This window comes from Fistularia commersonii, chromosome 17, assembly GCF_037954325.1.
Source record: "Fistularia commersonii isolate RoL2024-O1a breed Wild chromosome 17, RoL_Fcom_v1.0, whole genome shotgun sequence".
Taxonomy (NCBI): Eukaryota; Metazoa; Chordata; class Actinopteri; order Syngnathiformes; family Fistulariidae; genus Fistularia; species Fistularia commersonii.
In genome coordinates, this window is record NC_141300.1 from 3,574,181 (window position 1) to 3,595,582 (window position 21,402).

Genomic DNA, 21,402 nt, shown 5'->3' on the forward strand with positions numbered 1-21,402 from the left:
AATAAGCCTGGTAATCAACCATGTGATCAGATGTGAAACATGGGTGCAGACATATTTATACACGGGTGCTACGTCATCCTTTTTGTAAAATGCAATAATCAGGTAAAAAGTCTGATTGTAGTCCTGAACCAAACACTGTGCCTTTGAGGACTTCTAGGTGGTCTAGGTGTCCTTACGACCTTGGCTGCCATCATCATGCCAGTGCAGGACTGTAGCTGGGTATGAAGTGCACAGGGAACAGAGTTACAGAGGCTCAATATTCTGTAAGTTTAGTTGACTAGCAGTTAGGATCAGGGACAGTGTGGCTTACAATATTGGCACTTAGACTTTACTAGGTAGAGGTGGACTTCCCTTCCCCGACTTGGCACAGACCGCTAAGATTAGCTTTAATAGTTCATGATACAAAGTCAGGGGGACATTGCGGGTGTCCAAGCACCTTGTACTCATCCATCTTTGCTTTCATAGCCATAATAGCAGCACTGGTTCTGAGGAATTCGTGCAAAATGGTTCTGCAGAATAAAAGATGAATAGAATACGTCCGAGTCCGTGGTATGCTGATGATTCTATTTGGAACCTGTCATTTTGTATTCGCTTTAAAATAACCTATAAAGCTTGACTTGGGAGTAATTGATGCCATGTTGAAAGTAGAGCATGTAATGGTGGATGTTTTATGCTTTTTGGAAAATAAAGGTCCTGTTAGTGAACAAACAAAATAATCTTTTAACACTAACAGAACATGCAGTTTAGTGGATATATACTTGGCATTGGCTACCGGCAGAAAAACAACAAAAGCTCTTCACTGTGGAAATGCTTCTGTTTAGGCTCTTAAGCTCATGAATACCTGAATATTTAAATGTTTGTAAAGAGTAGTGCCAGATCTGCAAGGCTATTGACCATATATATCTTCTGACAGACAAAGCCCAAAATGTTGCTCTATCACTTGTTAGTAATAGCTAAAAGATGACCTGATGTAGATGAAAATTCTACATCTGAAATTTGTATCAGAGTACCTGGACCACGATGCAAACTAATTTCAGCATTAAAAAAAACATCTCACAAATGGGTTTTGCCAACTGATCTTACAGAAACTCAATTATTTTTAGGGAAAATGCATATGTGTACCTACTAATTGTTGGAACTATAAAACGGGAATAAATTACCACTCAATTCAGAGTTTCTTGATGAGAACATTATGAGAATACGTGTCCTGCCTTTGTCGTACTAGTTGTATAATGGCTCTCTCTGTCCCTACACATGTGCCGAGCTCAGGGCATTTCACAGATTCTGAAGCTTAACACCGGATTTGTACCCTTCAATGGGGTCGTGGCCAGAATGTCTGACCCCGAGTCGAACTCCTTTGCTACTCGCAAAACTGGCTGCAGACCTACGTGGACCAAGTCACATGCAAACTGATTCCTATCTGAGTGATTTAGCCCCATTTATACTTGCTAATGTGAGCAATGCTAATACAATTTAATTTCCAGTTATTTAAGTATTCGTTTTTCACAATCTTCAAATCATTTTCTCAATACTACTCACATATTATCCCCAATTGGACATTGTTATTGTCAATGAATAATGCAAGCATATAGTGGTCAAGAATGCAGCTAATAATCAACATATCTTTAAATTTGCAGCAGTAATTCTATGAATCCAAAAAGGAAAAAACTGGGGGAAACTATGATTAGGACCTTTTAATGAATGGACTCTAATATATAATTTTTTCCAATTTGTGTAAAAATTAATTGAATTAGGTCTGAATATCATAAAGAGTGAATAGAGACTAAAATGGAAAGAAATTGATCTGCTCCCACCAAGTCATTAGGAAAGTAATTCTCCCGGCCAATTAAAGCTTACTACAGGTTAACACCAGGCTCCCTGCAGATTCTTCTACAACTATCCCCATTTGCTTTTTGTTTTTGAACTTTGTTCTGTGTTTGATGGCGCAGAATTATTTAATATGCTACAGGTAGTGCACGGAATTGAACCACAGAGTTTTATAAGTCTATTTCTATATCAAAAAATACCCAATAATTGCCTTTGTGAAACACCGAGAACATGCTGAAGTTAAGCTTTCCCCTTTTTCTTTTATACTGTTACATTATTGTGTGAATTTTTGTCTTCAATAACAAATGAATTCAGCCATATAGTATCTAATCTGCTTATCCACCAGTCTGAGCACAGGCACAGTTTGCATTTGTTGAAGGGGCTGACTGAACCACTTAGTGGCCTTATCTGGACTTGCATGTAGTAATTTAGCAGGCTATTGTCTCTTTCATATATGCTTTCTCTATGGATCCATAACACCATCATATAGGATAATGTACGAAATGGTAAACAGGCTGAGTGACTGTAATTAACGTCATTAATATAAAAAACTACGATAGCTGGACTTTTATAAGAAGGAGAGGTTACCCTGCACGGCCGGTGTTCTCGACTATTTGTGTGCAAGATTTCATTTTTACCAATTGACTTATTGACTCCTTAGGAGCAAAAATATATTTGGAATGTAACAATAAAATGTGGTAAATGGTCTCCACGTATATAGGGCTTTCATCACCTTGCAATTTCAAATGGCTTTACATGGGATTACGTTCCCAAATCACACCTCCACTGACACACTGATGGCAGAAGAGCTGCAACACAAGGCTGTAACTAGAGAATTTGGAGCAACTGGGTGTTCAGCGTTTGCCCAAGGAGACTTCAGTATGCAGACAGGAGAAACTGCCAATATTTTCATTTTGGGATGGTTGCTCCATCAGCTGAGCCATAGTAGCCCTAATGACAACCACCCCAAATTCTATGCATGCACTTATTTACTGCAATAGGACACATTTGACTGAAAAGCAAGTCCCTTTATTCAGCCTTGTATCTTCCTTAGTGATCCTTTATGAATGAAATCTTTGGACTTGAGATTGCACAATATCTCAAGCAGGACTGAATTTTGCACTTTTGGGATGGATTATAGTTCCACGCAGTACACGAGCTGACTGTCAAGCCAATGAGGTTTCCGAGACAGGAACAAAGGATATCTTTATTTTAGTGTGGAATATGAGAGAATACTGTTTGTAAGAGAGATCACTCAGTATTTGGGGCATTTAATTCAGGATTGCATATCCTACTTATCAATATAGAAGAGTACATGAGGTCAAATTGTGTTTGCTTAACAGTGATCTAACCTGCAAAATTTGACAATCAATCATTATATGACATCCTTTCCTTAAATGTAATGTTTGCATTTATTTTCACAAAAAGTTCACTGGGATGAGATGGATAACACCCCAAAATATAATAATTCTGACCCCTGAGAGCAATATTAGAATCATCCTAATAATCCTTTAGTCACTGCAATGGTTCATAATTAGAAAGTGCAGTCCTGTATCACCCATAATGCAAATTAGTTAGACCTCCTTTTAGCACCCACTTCACAAAAGACTTGTTCATGGTTTCTTTTAGTTTCTCAGCATAAGAAATTAATTAAAAAAAACCAGCATATGTTTTTTTTTTGTTGCAATATATATGCATGATGTTGTATGGATAGCTGATTATGTATTGGAACTAAATTTTTTCAAATATGATCCCAATTGCCAAATATTTCCATCCATGTTTTTGAACTCACCTCGCGTAGCTCCTGCACGAGGATGCTGAGTCTCTCACTCTCTGACTGGGCATTTGATGCCACCGAACGGCTAAGGGACAGGTCTGTCTGGAGTGCCAATACGCGTCCCATGTAATAGGCCTCCTTAGATGCAGACTCTTGAAGTAATGTTTCCTCATTGCTCTCCCCATCCTCTGCCACCTTACGCTGGATGGTATAAGCTTGGCCAAAGGCCTGGGGAAAGGAAGAGGAAGGAGAAGGGACGTGAAATGACAGAGGTTCAACAGCACACCAAGTGACAATCTTATTTTAAAAGGCGAAGAATGCAAAGAATGTCAAAAAAACATTTTTAAATTTGTAGTTCTGGCCACTAGTAAATGGACACTTGCTGCATTTTTGCACATTGATGGCACACTGGAAGTTGATGGCAACTTGAAAGGTATCACCCTTCGATGATACCTACTTTCCATCGACGTGGGATTATGTGTCGCTGTGATCAATCGACACACTGTTGTAATTTTCCTGACACAGGTTTTCGCAGCACAGAGAGCTGACATGTCATGATAAAGCAACTGAGGTTTGATTGTGGTAATTAAAAGGAAGGTTAAGTAGCACAAACAGGCCACAGGCCATACAAGGAAACTTATCAACATGCGCTTCATTGGTAAGACTCTTGCAAATGATGTGACTTAAGTCTGATTTATTCAATGATGTTGAGCAACGCTGAAGTGATGCAGATACATTACTTCAGCGTCGTGTATGCAGTTTGTTTACATTCCTCACTAGCCAATCAGCAGAATGATGCAGTGGTTCAATAAACACTATGATACATCCTTCACTTTCTCAGCGCCAGATCAGCAGGAAAAATGGCAATGGTGCCTGAAGCAGCTTCTGGTACAGACAATGGATCAATACTGTCTCATCGTAAAAATAACTCCATGTGATACCTTAAACCACAGATATGATCTCATGTATACTGTTCCTGGGAAGAGTTACTTGAAATGAAAACACAGCCTCAATCATTAAGGAGTATCAGTAATTCACTTATACTATTATTACATTACACCATTAATACCCTTCTCATTCCCATTACCAGAATTACAACATTTTCTCCTGTTAAGGCTGAATCTGTGATCATACACACGCTTTCAGGATGAGTAGAAAAAGGCAGCTTGCATACTTTTGTCTAACGCACAGGTGGCTTTTTAATTAACTTTGTGCTTTATGAGCGAATGGGTCCAACGAGCACCAATATATGGCAGAAAGTTTTCAACAGTCATAAATTTCATTGCAGCATAGGTCCCCCTTCATTGTATACTTCATTGTAACTTACTTCATTGTAAGTGCTGGCTCAGATAGTGTTGAATGCCTTTGTTTTTTGCTTTGCTTTTTTTTTTCATCAATGTGCATATTCAGTTTTTGCAGCTTTTTTAACCCCTCGCCCCCCAAAATAAAAAAGACAAATCCTTGGCTCATGAGTACGGTGATCAATGCTGCAGTACACATTAACATGTCCCTTCTGTTGATAAATGTAGAGGTATTTAAATATAGACTGCTCAAAAAAAAATAAAGGGAACACTTACACAACACAATGTAACGCCAAATCAATACACTTCTGTGAAATCAAACTGTCCACTTAGGAAGCAACACTTATTTATTTTGACTTGTTTTAAGGGCATTAAATCAAAGTTAGATCAACCTGACCAATTCCAGACCTCCATGGATTAATACATTTGATTTCCATTGATTGGTCTTTACATATTTAAATGTGCTGACAACAAAATCACAAAAACTAAGCATTGCCTATGTAATTTTGTGTTATTTTAGTGTTCCCTTTATTTTTTTTGAGCAGTGTATATACAACACAAAAGGCTATCATGTTCTGTGAAATGCATTGTCTTTAGCATGTAGGATACATGTTAGGCTATATAATGATAAACACTCTAATATGACTTGCAGTATGCAAAGTATGCAAATTCATGCAAAAATGTCATTAATACAGACTCCTTTTGTATTTATCACTGATAAGACTTGATATCACAAGAAGCATGTGTACTGGTTCACATTTTAAATTTTAGCCTAGAATTATATTTATCTCCTGCCCTATCATATACCAAAACCTCTGCATTTTCACACAAACAATAAACAAGTGTGGTTGCCTCTGTTTTGCAATTTAAACAGGTAGGTGAGAGATCTCTGAAATGTATGGTATTGTGATGGAAATATATGAGCTTTGTGTAACATTTCAATTTGTATAACATTCATTCAACACTTAGCAACCAAGTACTCCTCCTGGCATCTTCCACCTAAACTTATTATTTAAAGATTTTCACCAAAACTGCTTCAAGTAATAACTGCTACTATTTCCGTGGTCCCTGAAAACATGGTAGTAGTGGAACACCATGGAACACCTTTATTTAGCCACTGTTCCATGAGCAGAAAAGCAGACTCTCTTTGCCTAAATAACTCTGATTAGAAAGGCAATGTAATGTCCCTTCTGACATAATCCCACCATTGTAATTTTCTGATAATCAGGCAAAGGACATCAATGTGGGTGCATTAAATAAATCACACTGACTAGAAACGTCTTTGGCAGGTTAGATTTGGAAACACATGCGTTGTAGCCAACAAAGTGTCAAGATTTACACTTACTGGACAAGAAACAAAAGTGTATTTTTGGTCTGCTCTTTAACCTTCTTATGGTTCCTCATATAGTATTAACTGTAATTAGTTTTCAGAGTTTTAAGAAATGATAAGCAGAATCTGGACATAGAGCTCTCAATATCCAACCACAGAGATATGGGATTTCTCTTTGCCCTATCTGCTATGAGGATAGGTGAGCACTCAGCTGATATTTTTGAATGTCAATAAGGTCCAGACCACCCACTTGAGAGCAAAAGACATAAAGTCTGTGCCGGATGTAAAGCTCTCCATACATTAACAAAATCTAAATGAAGACATTTGTTGTTGTTAAACTTTGATGATGAAGCTGTGAGAGAAGTATGAAAATAAAACAAGTTCTTGCAGGCGGGTTTATGAAGGAGACAAGCTAAGTTACCAGTTGTGAGACTGGAGGAAAAAGAGAGCTAAAGGAGCTCCAAACAGTTTCAAGAGCAGCCGAGTGAAAAACACAACATAAATTACGCCATTTCCTCAGAGGGTATAAGTCTTGATTGTTAAAGGGAAAACTGCTTGAGAGGATTAATTAGCAAAAATATGCTTTAATGCTTCAACAGTGTTCCAAGGGTAAGGAAGAGAGTGGAAAATTGCTTGTGGACATATATAACTTCCTGAAAATCCACAGCTGCATTCTTGCCATTTCTCTATGGATGCATTTGATGCATTTAGCCGACGTGAGCTCCTGAGAGAGCTTACAGATGCTGCTAGTTTTAAGTGAGTATCGGTGGCTTGAAGAAAACATCACAGGTAAGAGACGCCGGATATTCTCCTGCAAGGATGTCAACAACAGACTACTGCAGAATTAGCATCTGATACCGAAAGATCGGGCACCAGCACGATCACGGAGGAAGCTGATGATGAGTCACCCGGTTCAGTCAGTACAGCAGTCCGTAAGTCTACAGTGAACAGCTGATACCAAAAAAATGGAGCTCCTCACGACAGACGCTCTCTCTCTTAGCATAGTAAAGCAGTTGCCGTACACACACCGACTTTGGCTGACTCTTACCTCTTTGCGTCTTTGTTCATCTTTATGTTGAAGCTCATTTTGACTTTTGTCCACAGCCTTATCTTCAGCGCTTAGATCTCTCTTGGGTTCAAATGGGAAGGGTTGCACAGGTGTTTTTGACACATAAGGTAAAATGAATGGGGCAGAGCCCAGTGCAACCTCATGATGTCACTATGTTTATGTTGCATTGCAACATAAACAACAACACCCTAATAATGAAAAGTTTTTTTTTATTTCATTTTATACAAACTAAGATATATTGAGAGTTCTTATTATCGTTTTTATGTCTCTGGTACAAATACTGATCAAATAGAACAATAACATCTTGGTACTTTTCGGACCCTTTAAATCAAATAGTTTTCACTTGCATGGGTCTGATTTTTCAAACTGACACTGATACTTAAGGCTTAGTGATTTGGATCATTTGTGTGAAATAAAAATTTAGAAAAGTTAAACAGCTTGAAATGTATAAAATATTTAGTCACAACAATTTATTTGTGATGAATTAATTAACACTGCACTTTACTGTTTTACAAGCTATGCTGTCTTTCACATATTCTATTATCCATTTGAACCTCCTGTCCTGTCCTGTCCTGTCTGCCTCCCTTGAGAAGCAAAAACTCAAACAAGCACAGCTGGAACCCACAGAAGAAAAATTATATTGAAAGACCAGATTTGTAATACACAGAGCAGCCTAGATGAGAAAATACTAGGGAGTCATATTCAACAGGGGAGATTTTGTTTCTATGGTGTGTAGGAGCAGGACAGGCCATGCCAGCATGTTGCACTAACAGATTTATAATCTTTTATTTTTACTATTTGGACGGGACAATTTCTTTTTCACATCCTGTCCTAATACTACTCTACTAAACTACTCAACGTACATATACCTATGTAGACAACTTCAGTCTTTGCCACAAAAAAATGAAAAATACCAGATATTAAGCTCACTGATGCGTTTCAAACAACAGAGCACAGGAGCAAACAGTAACTGACAGACGGACTGTCGCTGTTTCATGCAGCTACTCATCTGCAGAGAAAGGTAACTGTGTCTCGAGTGAGTATGCATCAAGCGGCAGATGGCTTCATAACAACCCTCCTACATTGACCCGAGACATGTTCCTAAAAGTCAGCTTGCTCCATCTGCTCACTTCTTGACATAAAAGAAATTACAGATGACTCAGGGGCAGTGCTTACACGGAAGGCTAAGGCTTTCCTGTTGCACTGTGGGCGGCTAAAAATAACACTTTGTGAACCCTGCATTTTTCAGACTAATTACATGAAAAGCACTGACAGGATGCACATGGTGATTAACATGGTGGATGTGATGTGTTCCTGTATCTTTGTCTGTATCTAATTTGAAAATATAATGTGTTTTTTTAACCCAGACAATATGTGAAAAACAGTATGGTACATTAAACTTTAATAGTAATTCCCCAGCCACTGATTGGCAGGCTGTTTTGTGGTGCACCTGATAACAGATTCAACCTTGAGGCTCCTAGGCCTCCTGTCCTCATTGGATAAAGTCCAGACAAAGAGTCATGGCAATAGGAATTCATCCCCGGAGGCATAGAAAGGGAGACATGCAGAAGCAACAAACCCACTGCTGCACCAGTATAAGGGGGGGGGGGGGGGGGGGGGGGAGATTGTAAGCCCTGAAATTCCTCCCTGCCAGCTCAAGTACCTAACGAGGAGTCAGGGGAAGGCCCAAAGCTGCATAGTGTGCATGGTGTGTGTATCTGTGTGTGTGTGTGAGAGACAGAAAGAGAAAGAGAAAGAGAAAGAGAAAGAGAAAGAGGGGAGAGAAAATGTAGAAAATGTATAGCTCAAATCATAGCCAAGAAAACTATTATTACAACCTTAACTGCACTCATATTTCCATACATGTGACATATTTTTATAAATGTGTTTACATTGGCTTTCATATCAGTAAATATATTGTACTATAACTGAACACTTTACAGAGGCTATTTGTGCAAGCAGTGAATAAAATAGAAGAATTGCACTCTGTATATCATATATGGAGTATAGCTGTGCTATCTCATTCTTATCTTGCACAGAACAAATCACTGTGTTAGTCCTATTGTAATAAGGGTTCTTATGAATACACACACACACGCACACACGCACACACACACACACGCACACACACACACACACCAGCATCGCACACATTCATACAGTTGTGCTCTGTCCAGATGGTCAACCAGCCAACCACAACAAGGATTTCAGTACCATGGAGAGAGACATGCAGAACCGCTGCTGAGAAACTGCACAGCTGTCGACAGCAAGACACAAACTGTGAGAGTATGCAGAGCAAAAAAAAAAGAGAAACACAGATTTATGTTGTAGAATGAATAACAGAAACTTCAGTAAATCGTAGATTTTGAAGAGAGTCATTTATTCTTTGGGCAATGGATTATATTATAGCACAGAGACCTGCTTCAATGATTAGATATTTTATCGTTTAATAACATTGGCACAGACACAGATAATCAGGCATCCATCCACCTGGCGTGTGTCATTTGTTGTTTGTTGTGTTCAGAGACGCCTGCTATAATTCAGTAAAATACACTTATTGGATTGGTTACAACCCTGTAAAAAGGAGCAGTCAAGATATTAAACATGTTACTGCTCTCAGTCTATGAGATCCCCAAAGCAGATGAAAGAAATAAAAAATTAAATATATGCTTCATGTAACACAGAGTAGATTTCTTTTGAAATGAAGAGAACTCTCCTTTAATTCTGAATTCACTTATATTTCACATCCATGCCTTTAGGATGTAGTAGGGATGCAGTGCAGTTCACAAAGGAGAACATCCATTAGTTTGTTGAAGGGACGACGACGTGAACTGCCAAAGTAATAATAATGTCACTGAATGTTTACCAGCAGCTGAGACTCAGAGGGAGAGCTAATTTGACTGATATTGTATCTCACGGCTAATTTTCATGGAACTGGGCATCTTAATGTTAGCTTTACTGACATTTGTTGACTCTATCGTGGCTTGTTGCATGCATGCGGACATTATGCCGGGTAATGAGATAAGGGGGTGAAAAATTTAGAGATTGCTTTTATCGTAAATATTGGCATTAATTTTACTGATATAGAATTTATGAAACATCTCAATGGCTGTTCCCATTTTGGGTGGCTGAAACCTAATATGAATATTATAAATAATGTTTTCAGTGCCATGTTTGTTTATATCTTATTTGTACTTTTGGCTTGAACTCTAACCATCCAATATTGATTATAATCAATGTATCATGCACAATCACCTCATTTGCTCATTACATTCTGGGTCTAATATGCTAGAACTCAAATAAAGATATCAGAAGTTGTGTAATGTGAATATCTGTTCTTTTTAGTGCGAGACATATTACATATTACAGTTTTACAAAGGCATATGGATCTCATTTCAGTGAGAAGCTACTGAAGTATGCTTAGCAATAGCTCAGCTTATAGTGCAAGGACACAAAAGCATCCTGCAAAGAAGAAAAGGGCTCAGTCAAGACATCTATTAAAAAAACAAAACAAAACAAAACAAAACAAAACAAAACAAAACAAAATATCCAAACAAATATGCACAAGCAAGGTAAAGCTACGCAGTCACAACCCAGGGATCTTTACTAGTAAAAAAAAAGAATGAGCTGTGATTACTAATTCCTTATCATGATCAATTAGTCTATTGTCTACTGTATGTTAGACAAATTGTCATGCATTAGAAAGAAAGATTTTAATTCCCAGGTTTTTTTTTTTAGCTATATCTTATTTTCCCATTAATAGTTATTTAATTAGGAGAAGATTTTAGTTTTAAGAGGCAATTCTCCCTCTACAGAACAAAAATCTCTCTCGTAGCTCTATGATTTAATGTTGACACTTTAAGCACAATATATCTTAAAGTATAAGTAAATGGATAAAAAATACTTAAAATTCTTTCTAAGGCAATATCCTTACCAGTTACAGCACCTCAATAAAAGTCACATCTGCTGTTTTCTTGCATCCCAATGTGGACCACACTTTAAGCATGAAGTCTGCCAGGGAAAGGCTGTGTTCAGCCAAAACTTGTCCTCTCCAAAACGAGTTGTGTTGAATCTGGTCATGATAAGACTAATTCTTGGATTTTCTCCCAGAATGTCAATCAGTTTTATATGCTTGGCCTGTCTGTCTGAAAGGATAAAATATTGCTGGATGAAGAAAAACCTGCATGTTCAGAGATTTGTTCAGAGGATTCCCCATCCTCTTCCATCCCTCAGATGTGATGTACATGTTTCTAATTTTGCTATATTTGTTGGCTTATCAAGTCCAAACATAACCTAAGGACACTGACCAAGTGTGAAAATACATCATGGCCTAATGACGGAGTCGACAACCTTACTAGCTGTCAAATCTACAACACTAATCAGTTTTTTTTTAACTAAAGAGAACATTTATCTAACACAAGACAAAATACTCTATAAGGTGGAGGATTTTGAGCAAAAGGACCATGCAGTGTAGTATAGCCATGTACCACTTGTAACTATGTCATGACTGCTTTCTATCTGGTTGGCAGTGTGCCTCCAAGGACATCATGAGCAAGACAAGCTCAAAAACATATGGCCTCCCTTTGAGGCCTTTCAAGCACTCAGATGCATATTCAAAAATACGCATGGCTCAACTCACAAAGGCTCAACTCACACATGCACTTTACTGGTATTCATGGCTGGCTTCTGCCATTCAATCAGAGTGAATGTGCTTGGGGGGGTGGGATGGAAAAAATGCAGCAAGTGAGGAAGAAGCAGGGGACAGATGGGAGTGAAGAGGTGGATATATATCGTACATATAAAATACTTTAGATTCAACTGTAAGATCAAAAATACTGTATTTAAAAAATTGTACATGTCAACCACTTTCTCAATGGCAGACCTCAATTATTCATTATAAAGCTGCTTGCAATGTTTGACCTTGACATAAAGCAAACCTTCCCATTAAGTGGATTACCTTGAGGTGGACAAAATAATTTAAGCCTGGACCTCACATCCTCAGGGAGCACAGTGTTTGAATTGCTGAAGCTTGCAACATTACATCTATCCTGAAGGCAGCGCTCAGTACAAATGTGCAGCTACTACTAGCCCTTTAAACCTCCATATAGTCTGCATTTTATAATGTTCATCAATAATTGATTTCATTAGGTTAATTAAACACCCTAAATTCTCTATCTATTTGAAAATAACTAATGTAAACATGGAATAATCTTGCACAGGAAAGAAACATGGACTTCTGAAGGCAAACCTTAGCAAGTTGAAATTCGTTGTTTCGATATTTTCATCAGAGCTTCATGCATCCTTTTACACTGTCTGGCTCTTCCATCACATTCCCTCCCTTTGCATTTTCTTTTACAGGTTGTAGCCAATCAAGTCCTGTTGTTTAAAAGATGAACAAAAAACAAGGATTTTACAGTTCTATTAAGAAGAGTTTGTATTATTCTTCTGATAAGTTTCAGTATGCAGCATGTCAAGATGTCTGGCACAAGTATATGATATGAAAATTCACAAAAGATTCAATATTTACTAGGTCTTATTAGTTGCGACAAGACTGTGGCCTACAGCCACTGATAAAACTGTCTGGAAATCTGTAATGTAAGATTTTAACAAGCTTGTTCAAATTGATACAGTTTTGAATCACTGTCTCTGTGAAAGGACACAGAGATAGAATATGGAATGGTAGCACATTTGTGAACAGATAAACCATGATATACGTGTTAAATAATGCGTTGCACATTTGTTGCTTTAAAAAAAAAAAACCCAAGTCTATTGAGATTTCTTTTCAGCAAAGTCATTTTGTGCTTAGAATCAAAAGAGGCAAATGATACCAATGAAGTATCTTCATTATTTTTATTTTGCATGAATCTTGAATATATTTTTCCTCCATCATCATAGTCCCCCAAAGCCCCTTTTCATTTTAAAACACCATCTATGTGGTCAGCCTCTTGGTCAAGAACTTGCCTGAGGTGGAAAAGAATTAGAGCGGTAATGGGCCGTGTGGCCAGACCGCAACACACTCTAACTACCGCCCTTGTCCGGCCTGTATCTTTTGGTTAAACTGAGTGGCAGAGGCATCCCAAAGGACAAGGAAATGACAACGGAACAAAAAACGTCATGTATTTGATGGTAATGCAGGTGGGTGGCATTGAGAGATTGGTCTTCAATGTCTGTGTCGGCAGAAGCAGACAAAGAGGCAGGGATGAGATGGAGTGATAGCAGATAAATTAGATTGATGGCCGGCCTGAGAAAGAGGGCCTGGTTAAGGCACATAGGCAGTGGAGGAAGAAAAAGCTGGTATCCTTATTGCATTCATTAGAAACACGATTGGCTTTTTGGTTGATTTATCCCTTAGATGTTGCATCAAATTCCAAAAGCAAGGCTACAATGACATATAAAGAGGTCCATTACACTGGGTCTTGCTGCTCTACCTTGACTCCACACCCAGGATAGAGGAGAAGGTTAATTATGTGCATTAGGTAACCAGTGGATGATATACTGGAATCCCAAGTGTCCACAAGCAGGAAACAAGGGGCCTTCTTTCTTTTACATATCCATTTACTGCATGTCCTTATACTGTGTTCTTATATGTGTGTGAAAACACTTAAGTGGTCGAAGCAGTAGATGAGAGCTGCAGACTGTTATCTGGATAAGATTTTCCTCTCTTCCTGGTATTCAGATGAGAGGCGGGAACTGGAACTAAATTGCTCCGTCTAGACTCCAGAAAGCATGATAATATCTCTGCCTTCATGTTTTATGCTCTCAATATTTCACATGTAGTTTAGAAGAACAGCACATAGACATAAAGCTCACACTGCGGTGGCAGAAAGATATTTCCTTTCAAAAGGACAGGCATTTTTTTTTTTTTTTTTTTCATGCATTTTCAGTTTGTACAACATACACAGCTAAAGTAGATGAGTAATCAACAAAGCAACCTGCAGGAAAGGTAATCCTGTTCCTCCCCTCCAATCACTGTATTTTTTTAACTGCAGGAAACAGGATTTTTCTGAATGGTACATGGTATATGTAACACAATGTTCTCATCAGGAATGCTTAATCAAGTAAGGGCAGCCAGAAAACAGGCCACGATACAAACAAAAGAGAAACAAATAAAAAAACAATTATCTTCATTATCTCTTCTGCTTATCGTGCTTAGGGAGTTTGGGGTGGGGAAATAGTAGAAGTCACAGTCCCACATGGTTGAAGACCTTACTGCCTGTCAATCACCCAGTGACTTATAGACATACAAGCACCCCCCCCCCCCCACACACACACACACTTTTGCACTTCACACCTAGGTCTTCAATAGTGGTCCATTTATCAATCCACTCCTTAATAACTGTTTTATGGCTATAAAAATACATCTTATTCTGCAGCAATGCGGTTTAAAGAGCCATTTAGACTGCAGAGATAACTCGTGATCCAGCGCTTTCATTGTGTCCTCAAAATTAAAGTTCCTGCTTGCTCAAAAAAATAGCACATTCTGTCAGTCTTTAAGATTTCCCTATTTTTATTCACCTTTTTGTTGTGGAGCTCTCGTTCCCTGAGCACTTGCTCACTCAGCTGTAGATCCACTCTGGTTTCCCCAAAGGTTTTGGACACTACTGTTGCTTTTAAGTGCCCAGCAGTTCTCTGGTGTCTCGTTGCCGCCTTGGTTAGGAAAGTCAAATTTACAAACCCATTGTGGCTCTAAACACCTTGTCGATTAGTGGCAAATCACACGAACACCCAGCAAAACAATTTGCAGTGTGCCTCAGAGCCTGTGAGCCTGCGGACTGAAAGTGAAGAACAAATCCTTTCCCTAGCTTTAACAGGCCTGCTAGCTTCGGAATTGCCCGACCTCCCTCACAATGTCCAGCTTTTCTTGACAGGTCCGTCTTGTAAAAGGCTTTGACAATATATCTGCAACCACATCAATTTTTTTCTCTTCCTTCAGCCATTATGGGTTGACAACTTCGTTATTATATCAACACAAGCATATTTGTGTTTGTTGCAGGCCTTGTTGTCGCAACTCAAAATCTGATTGGTTGAAGCAACAGTTTCATTGACACTTATTTTCTGATCCTGCAGGCCTCAGGGCAGATTTCTTTGACTTTGACTCTGCCTGGCAACAAACAATGGCTGAAATGTCATTGGTTAAATCAGGGGTGGGCAATTATTTTGGTTGGCGGGCCACATTTCTTATTTAATTTTTTTACCCGTGGGCCAATTCATGTAAATTGAATAAAATGAAAATTACAATTTAAATATTTACATTTTTTGGAGTTTTATTTCAACTCTAAAATAATTAATGATTAAATAAATGTACCAGCATTATTTTGTCTGTAATCATCCATACAAAATTAAACAAAAGGAAAAAATAAATTCAAATAAATAAATTCAATATTGATTGAAAATACTTATTAAAATATTCATAGAAAATAGTTTGGTGGGCTGGATAAAAAAGCAAAATGAGATGGATGTGGCCCGCGGGCCGTAAAATGTCCAGGTCTGGGTTAAATGCTTTAATATGAAATTACGTGTCTGGAAGCAGCACAGCCAGGGAAAAAGCTATGAAAGGAGGCGTCAAGCAATTTGGAATTATTTAATCCAATTATCTAAAGTATTCATGGACAAAATGAATACTTATTAAATAAAATATGTCTGTGATTAATAAGTTAGAAAATGCCTTGCAGGCCCTGATGGCCCACCACACACACACACACACACACACACACACACACACACACACACAAATGAATATATATAACACAGTGCTAGCTAAAGAAAAGGGGAGATAGGTCCTTGTCAAGATATACTGCTACATGTATCACAGAAGGGCAGACCTACATTGATGCTTAGTGAGTCACACATTGTTGGACCAGATCCAGTCTCATTTTTACAGCCAGTGACAATGTCAGCGTTGGAGCGCTGAGAAACTGACAAGTTATTCTGCTCATAGAAGAAATCATGCATTATTCAACAGTCAAACATGCTAGGTTTCACCTTTATGCACAGATGTTTCTTTCATTCCACAATATAAACAATAAAACATAGCTGAATTGTGTATGCTAATGCATTTTCTCCAAAGCAAATAGAAATTGATGCACCAATTCCTTGTCATAGAATGTGCAAGACAGCTAAAATGTAACCTTTGTTTTACATCACACTGGTAAGTCTTACCCTCACAGGGCAGTAACATGTAAAAAAATGTTAACAAATCCCAAATTGAAAGCTTTGTTGAACTTTAGTGACTGAACTTGGCTTTGAAGAGACCATAATATTATAACAGTAATATAAAGAATACAAATCTGTGTGAGGTCATTCCCAATTTTGCGATCTGATTGCTATGCAAAACTAAACTTGATCTGTCTATTGTGTGAAATGTTTTTAAATGACAGATCCTCAGCAGGTTGAGCACCCCATCACTGCAGTACCATCTAGTAAAGTTTAGGGAAAATATTATCCACTCTGACAGACAGCAGCCTGCATGATGGGTCACATGAGCTGTCATAAATTTGTATGTGTTTTCCTATCTATTGGTATTTTTATTCAACATCCTTTCAGTGGTGAATTATTCATTGCAGAGTCACTTTTTCTTCACCTGCTGGGACCTGTGCATGATCTAAAGGACCAGGACAGGTAATTATCTGCAAAACAGCAGTCTATTCCAGCAGGGATAGGAAACCCATATCAGCTAGGCACATTAACATCTAAATTCACAATGCAGTAATAAATGCAGTCGTGGATGAAAACATAAATATATTTTCAAACCAGAGCTCATTATATATACTGTAAATGTGAAAGTATGAATCATATTCATTATTTTAATGTGAAAAAAAAAACTTTCTTCTCATGAAAAAAAAAAAATACTGCTTTTGGATTAACAGTACTGCAACCACATTAAGACATGCCAATTTACCAACAGCAGTTCTGCTGCCCTTTCATACTACACTCTCCAGAGTGCAGACAGGGTATATGAGATGTTTTTGTAGTAGCAGACTTGCAATTTCACATTCGTAGTCATAAAAGCATGTGACAGTCAGAAAGGAACCAGGAGGTATTTTTTTGTGGAAATAATATCACCTCCAGAAAATGTTCCCTCTGTCAGAAGAGAACAAACTGACAGACAGATGGGAAGGCTGAGAATATGAAGCCTGTGGACATAAATAAACCTCTGCGTTAGGTTATACTGTAGATCATATGGTTTTATTTTCTTACATTAAATTTAAAATTAATTCCATGTAAAGCCATTAATTTAAAAATCACTGTACAAAAGATGACCTTAAACTGATTAAGAAAGAAAAATCAATGGGTTTGATCAAATACATTTTTAGATGACTAGCATCTGCCAAGTATCCACAAGATTTTAGTAGTTTTCACTATGACTTTTATTTGTTTCCACATGTAAGATCTGAGATCTATCTATCTATCTATCTATCTATCTATCTATCTATCTATCTATCTATCTATCATTGTCGCATTTGCAAAAGTATTTAAACAAGCTATTACTCAAGGCTCAACAGTCTCCATTCAGCAAGTTTGTTAATATATAGTTCCTGTTGACCATTATCCACATTTTATTTCATCTTTAGCTTCTTCCTCCTGCCTTAATTGCATGATCATATTCTCCGCCTCCATCCATCACTTCCATTATTCCCAGATATGAAACATCAGCTGGACAGAGTTCTTGTTTTAACTTGCCGCTAACAAAAGCATGAAGAGCAAGCAGGGCCTTGATAGAGGGAGAAAAATAAATTACCATACATGCATGATGCAATCTGACATGTAGACCTCGTCATCTAGGATGATTATTTGATGTTGATGATACAGCAATTTATTCATCTAGTTAAATATTTACACTAAAACCAACATCTGCTGGTATTTGACGCGGTTGTAATCAATTTGTCATCAACTGTCGGCAAAATATAAATGTCATAAAAGCATGTCGTCCAGCTGGGTAGCAGCCAGGAGCACAGTTTGCAATAACACTTAACATATAATATTATTCAAAAGCACATTTTTATATCCCTCTGCAACAGCTGATCCAAACACCCATACTGTATTTAGTCTCAAATTAGGAACTATAATAAATGGTGTCACTAAAGTCAAAGTAACTAAAAGACTGTAATCACTGATGATGATACTGCTACACTCACTTTCTTAAATTTTAGATGCAGTCACTTGGTTTAATTCTGATTCTCACTTTCAAAACTCCTCAGCAAATATTGAATTTTATTTATGTTCTTCAGCACCGGCTGATTTTTTTTTCCCTGCCTTGATGAGAGCAGGGATGAGAATAAATAGCCTTTGTGCCTGACCTGAGTCTTCTATCACACTAATAGTCCTCTGTCAATATCTGCCAGCTTGGCAATCAGTGTGTTTATGCTCTAGGATTAAGTTTCAACATAAGTGCCTTTCCCGCTCACTAATAAAACACTTCTTTGCTACCTTGACTGATTAAAACTGGCTGTTTGGTTTTAAAAGTGAATGCTTAGAAAAAAAAAAAAAAAAAAAAACAACCAAAAATGACATGGACATATGTTTTTTGAGTTTGATAACTCAGCTGGCTAGGAAATACTGGCAAGTAAAATGTCAACAATAGATAGGCACAAGACTTTGGCATCCCTTATTTTGTTAATTTTGTCCTTATCTTTGCACATTCTTTGTTACAAAAGGACCCAGATGACTTTTGAATAAATGAAGAAGCATGGGCCTGTGTGTTCAAGTTCTGTTTTTCAGGGAAACTGCTTGTTTGATACAGATTTGTGCACTCTCAGAAACAACTGTTTCTGTTGTGTTTATGTAAGACAGGAATCTGCCAAAGTGTTGATGTAAATTCAAATAAGAAATAGTTAAGATGGAGCAGCTCATATTCAAATCGTCACCCTCTTAAAAAAATCGCCTAAGTCATTTTTTCAGATTTTTCAAGAAACACAAAAACCTGAACCATTTCACACACTCTTGACATAGGTAATTTCTACTAAAGGAGTAAAATGGCACAATCTGTTTAACTGAGGATTTAGGCAATTTTGCCAGAGATGATCAGCATCATGAGGAGATGATTTGGTAAAAAAAACATCTTTGTAAAAAAATGACTTAGGCGATCATTTTGTGGTTGAGGAAATACTGTTTTTTTGTATAAATTAATATAATCAGAAGGAAAATTTATGGTGATTTTCTCTTACACTAAACATTTTGATTCCATATTTCTGTTATAACGGAAACAGCAGTGTATCTAACTGTTTTTACACAAAATGTAAAATACATCACTCCCCACACATACACCACAAGCTAAGGGATTGCAATATATATGTACACACACACACACACACACACACACACACACACACACACACACACACACACACACACACACACACACACACACACACACACACACACACACACACACACACACACACACACACACACACACACACACTCCCCCCCCTCTTTACCATTCACCGCATGAATCATTCACCTCCCTGGATGGGATGATGCTGTAATGCTGTTGCACAAAAACAACTCTTGGGACCTTCACGCACCTTACTGGCTCCATCCCGCCACTCGACCCACTCACGCGGGACACGCGTCCACCCGTGGAAAGATTTTTCAATACATTAAACGATGCAGCCGACCCACCAACCTCCTGCAGTTGCTCCAGCTCCTTCCTGAGAGTCTCCTGCTCGGTCTCTAGATCTGCATACTTCTGCTTCAGCGCCTGGTTCTCCTCCAGAACCACCAGTCCGCATTCCGCAGCCCGGATCTTCTCCCGGTTGGCCTCGCACAGTTCCCGATTGAGCCGATCCACCTCGGCCTGGTACCGATTCACCATCTCCCGGCATCCTTCATCCTCGGCGGCCATCGTCCCTCTCTCTGCGTCGGCGGCACCGTGTTGGATCTGCAGATCCCCCTCCCTCCCTCCGCCTCTCTCTCTCTCTCTCTCCCCCGTGAAGCGCGGTAGATACTGGGCGGTGGCCGGTGGACGCTCAACCCCCCCCCCCGCCGCCTCCACAGTGGGCGCGCAATTATTGATTTCGGTTCGATAAACCCCTTCCTGACTCAGAGATTTACTCAAGATATCAAAAGTAATAATCAAATCTGACTCATGGTGCGTTCAGGAACAGTGTGTGATGTATCACACTCGCTGAAACAGCGATTTCTGCTTATTCATCAATGCGCGGGGTCCATCTTTCGAGCGTAATCGGTTACTACAGCAACCGATTCGCCGGTATTTTAGTCGAATATTCTTTTTTTTTTTTTTTACAATAAATAAGGGCGAATTTTTGCCCACCTGTTCATCCGAGGACCGGTATGTGTTTTTTTTTTTTTTTTAAATGTGCTATTTGTAAAGGAATATCATAGTTGCCTCGCTCCTGTATTCAAACTGTGCGCTCCGGCTAACTGAATTGATTTTTCACGCCTTAATAATTCACTGTAATTACTACAATAACCTGAAAATCAAAAAAATGTAAGCTGCGTCAGTCTCAGTTTCACTGACGTTTTTTTTTTTTTTTTTGGTCTTTGCAAAAAAAAAAAAAAAAAAAAAAAATCAAACTAACATGCATTTTTCCAACATTTACTTTAACACTAGCCGGTATTTGATACAGTCCATGTCCTGTATGCATGAACATTCTGCCTGCAAATGAGTGTCCTCTCTCACTGTGGTTAAACTTCAAACTTCAGTTTATTCATTAGTTTGGTGCAGATGCAGCTGAAGTTATTTATTCCCCGCACTGGCCCGTCTCATATGTTGTCTGGCGACCTCTCGTGGTGATCCGTATCAGTTATTGAACAGTTTGCAAATTTTGAAAGCATGACACCGACTTTAGAGCATAGTTTCAAAAAAAAAAAAAAAAAAAAAAAAAAAGGGGGTTTCTATTACCATTACCACTTGGAATGTTATTTAAATTCAGTAAATCTTTGTCAAATCTTATTCAGGTAACTGGAGATGTTTTTTTTTTTTTTCGTTAAAGATGTGTCACCTCTTATTCAAGAGGTTTCCACATCTCTTCCAGACAGGGGAGTTCCTGGGATTGGTTTCGGGCACTGAGTTATGGTCGACTGCGATCACACATCCCTGCCACCCATAACTCCTCAAAGTCTTTCTTTCAGGGAA

At 38.3% G+C, this 21,402-nt stretch overlaps 1 protein-coding gene across 4 annotated transcripts in view; it reads right to left on the reverse strand.

The window, feature by feature from the left end:
• bicd1a (bicaudal D homolog 1a) overlaps window positions 1–20,166 on the reverse strand; it is a 34,286-nt gene extending 14,120 nt beyond the window's left edge. For all 4 annotated transcript variants that reach the window (XM_086162573.1, XM_086162574.1, XM_086162575.1 and 1 more), the window contains exons 1-2: window positions 19,930–20,166; window positions 3,620–3,832 (exon numbers count right to left, since the gene is read on the reverse strand). In XM_086162573.1, coding sequence (XP_086018699.1) covers window positions 3,620–3,832; window positions 19,930–20,148 — 432 coding nt within the window. In that variant the 5' untranslated portion in view covers window positions 20,149–20,166. The remainder of the gene's footprint in view (window positions 1–3,619; window positions 3,833–19,929) is intronic.
• Between the last annotated feature and the right edge of the window lie 1,236 nt (window positions 20,167–21,402).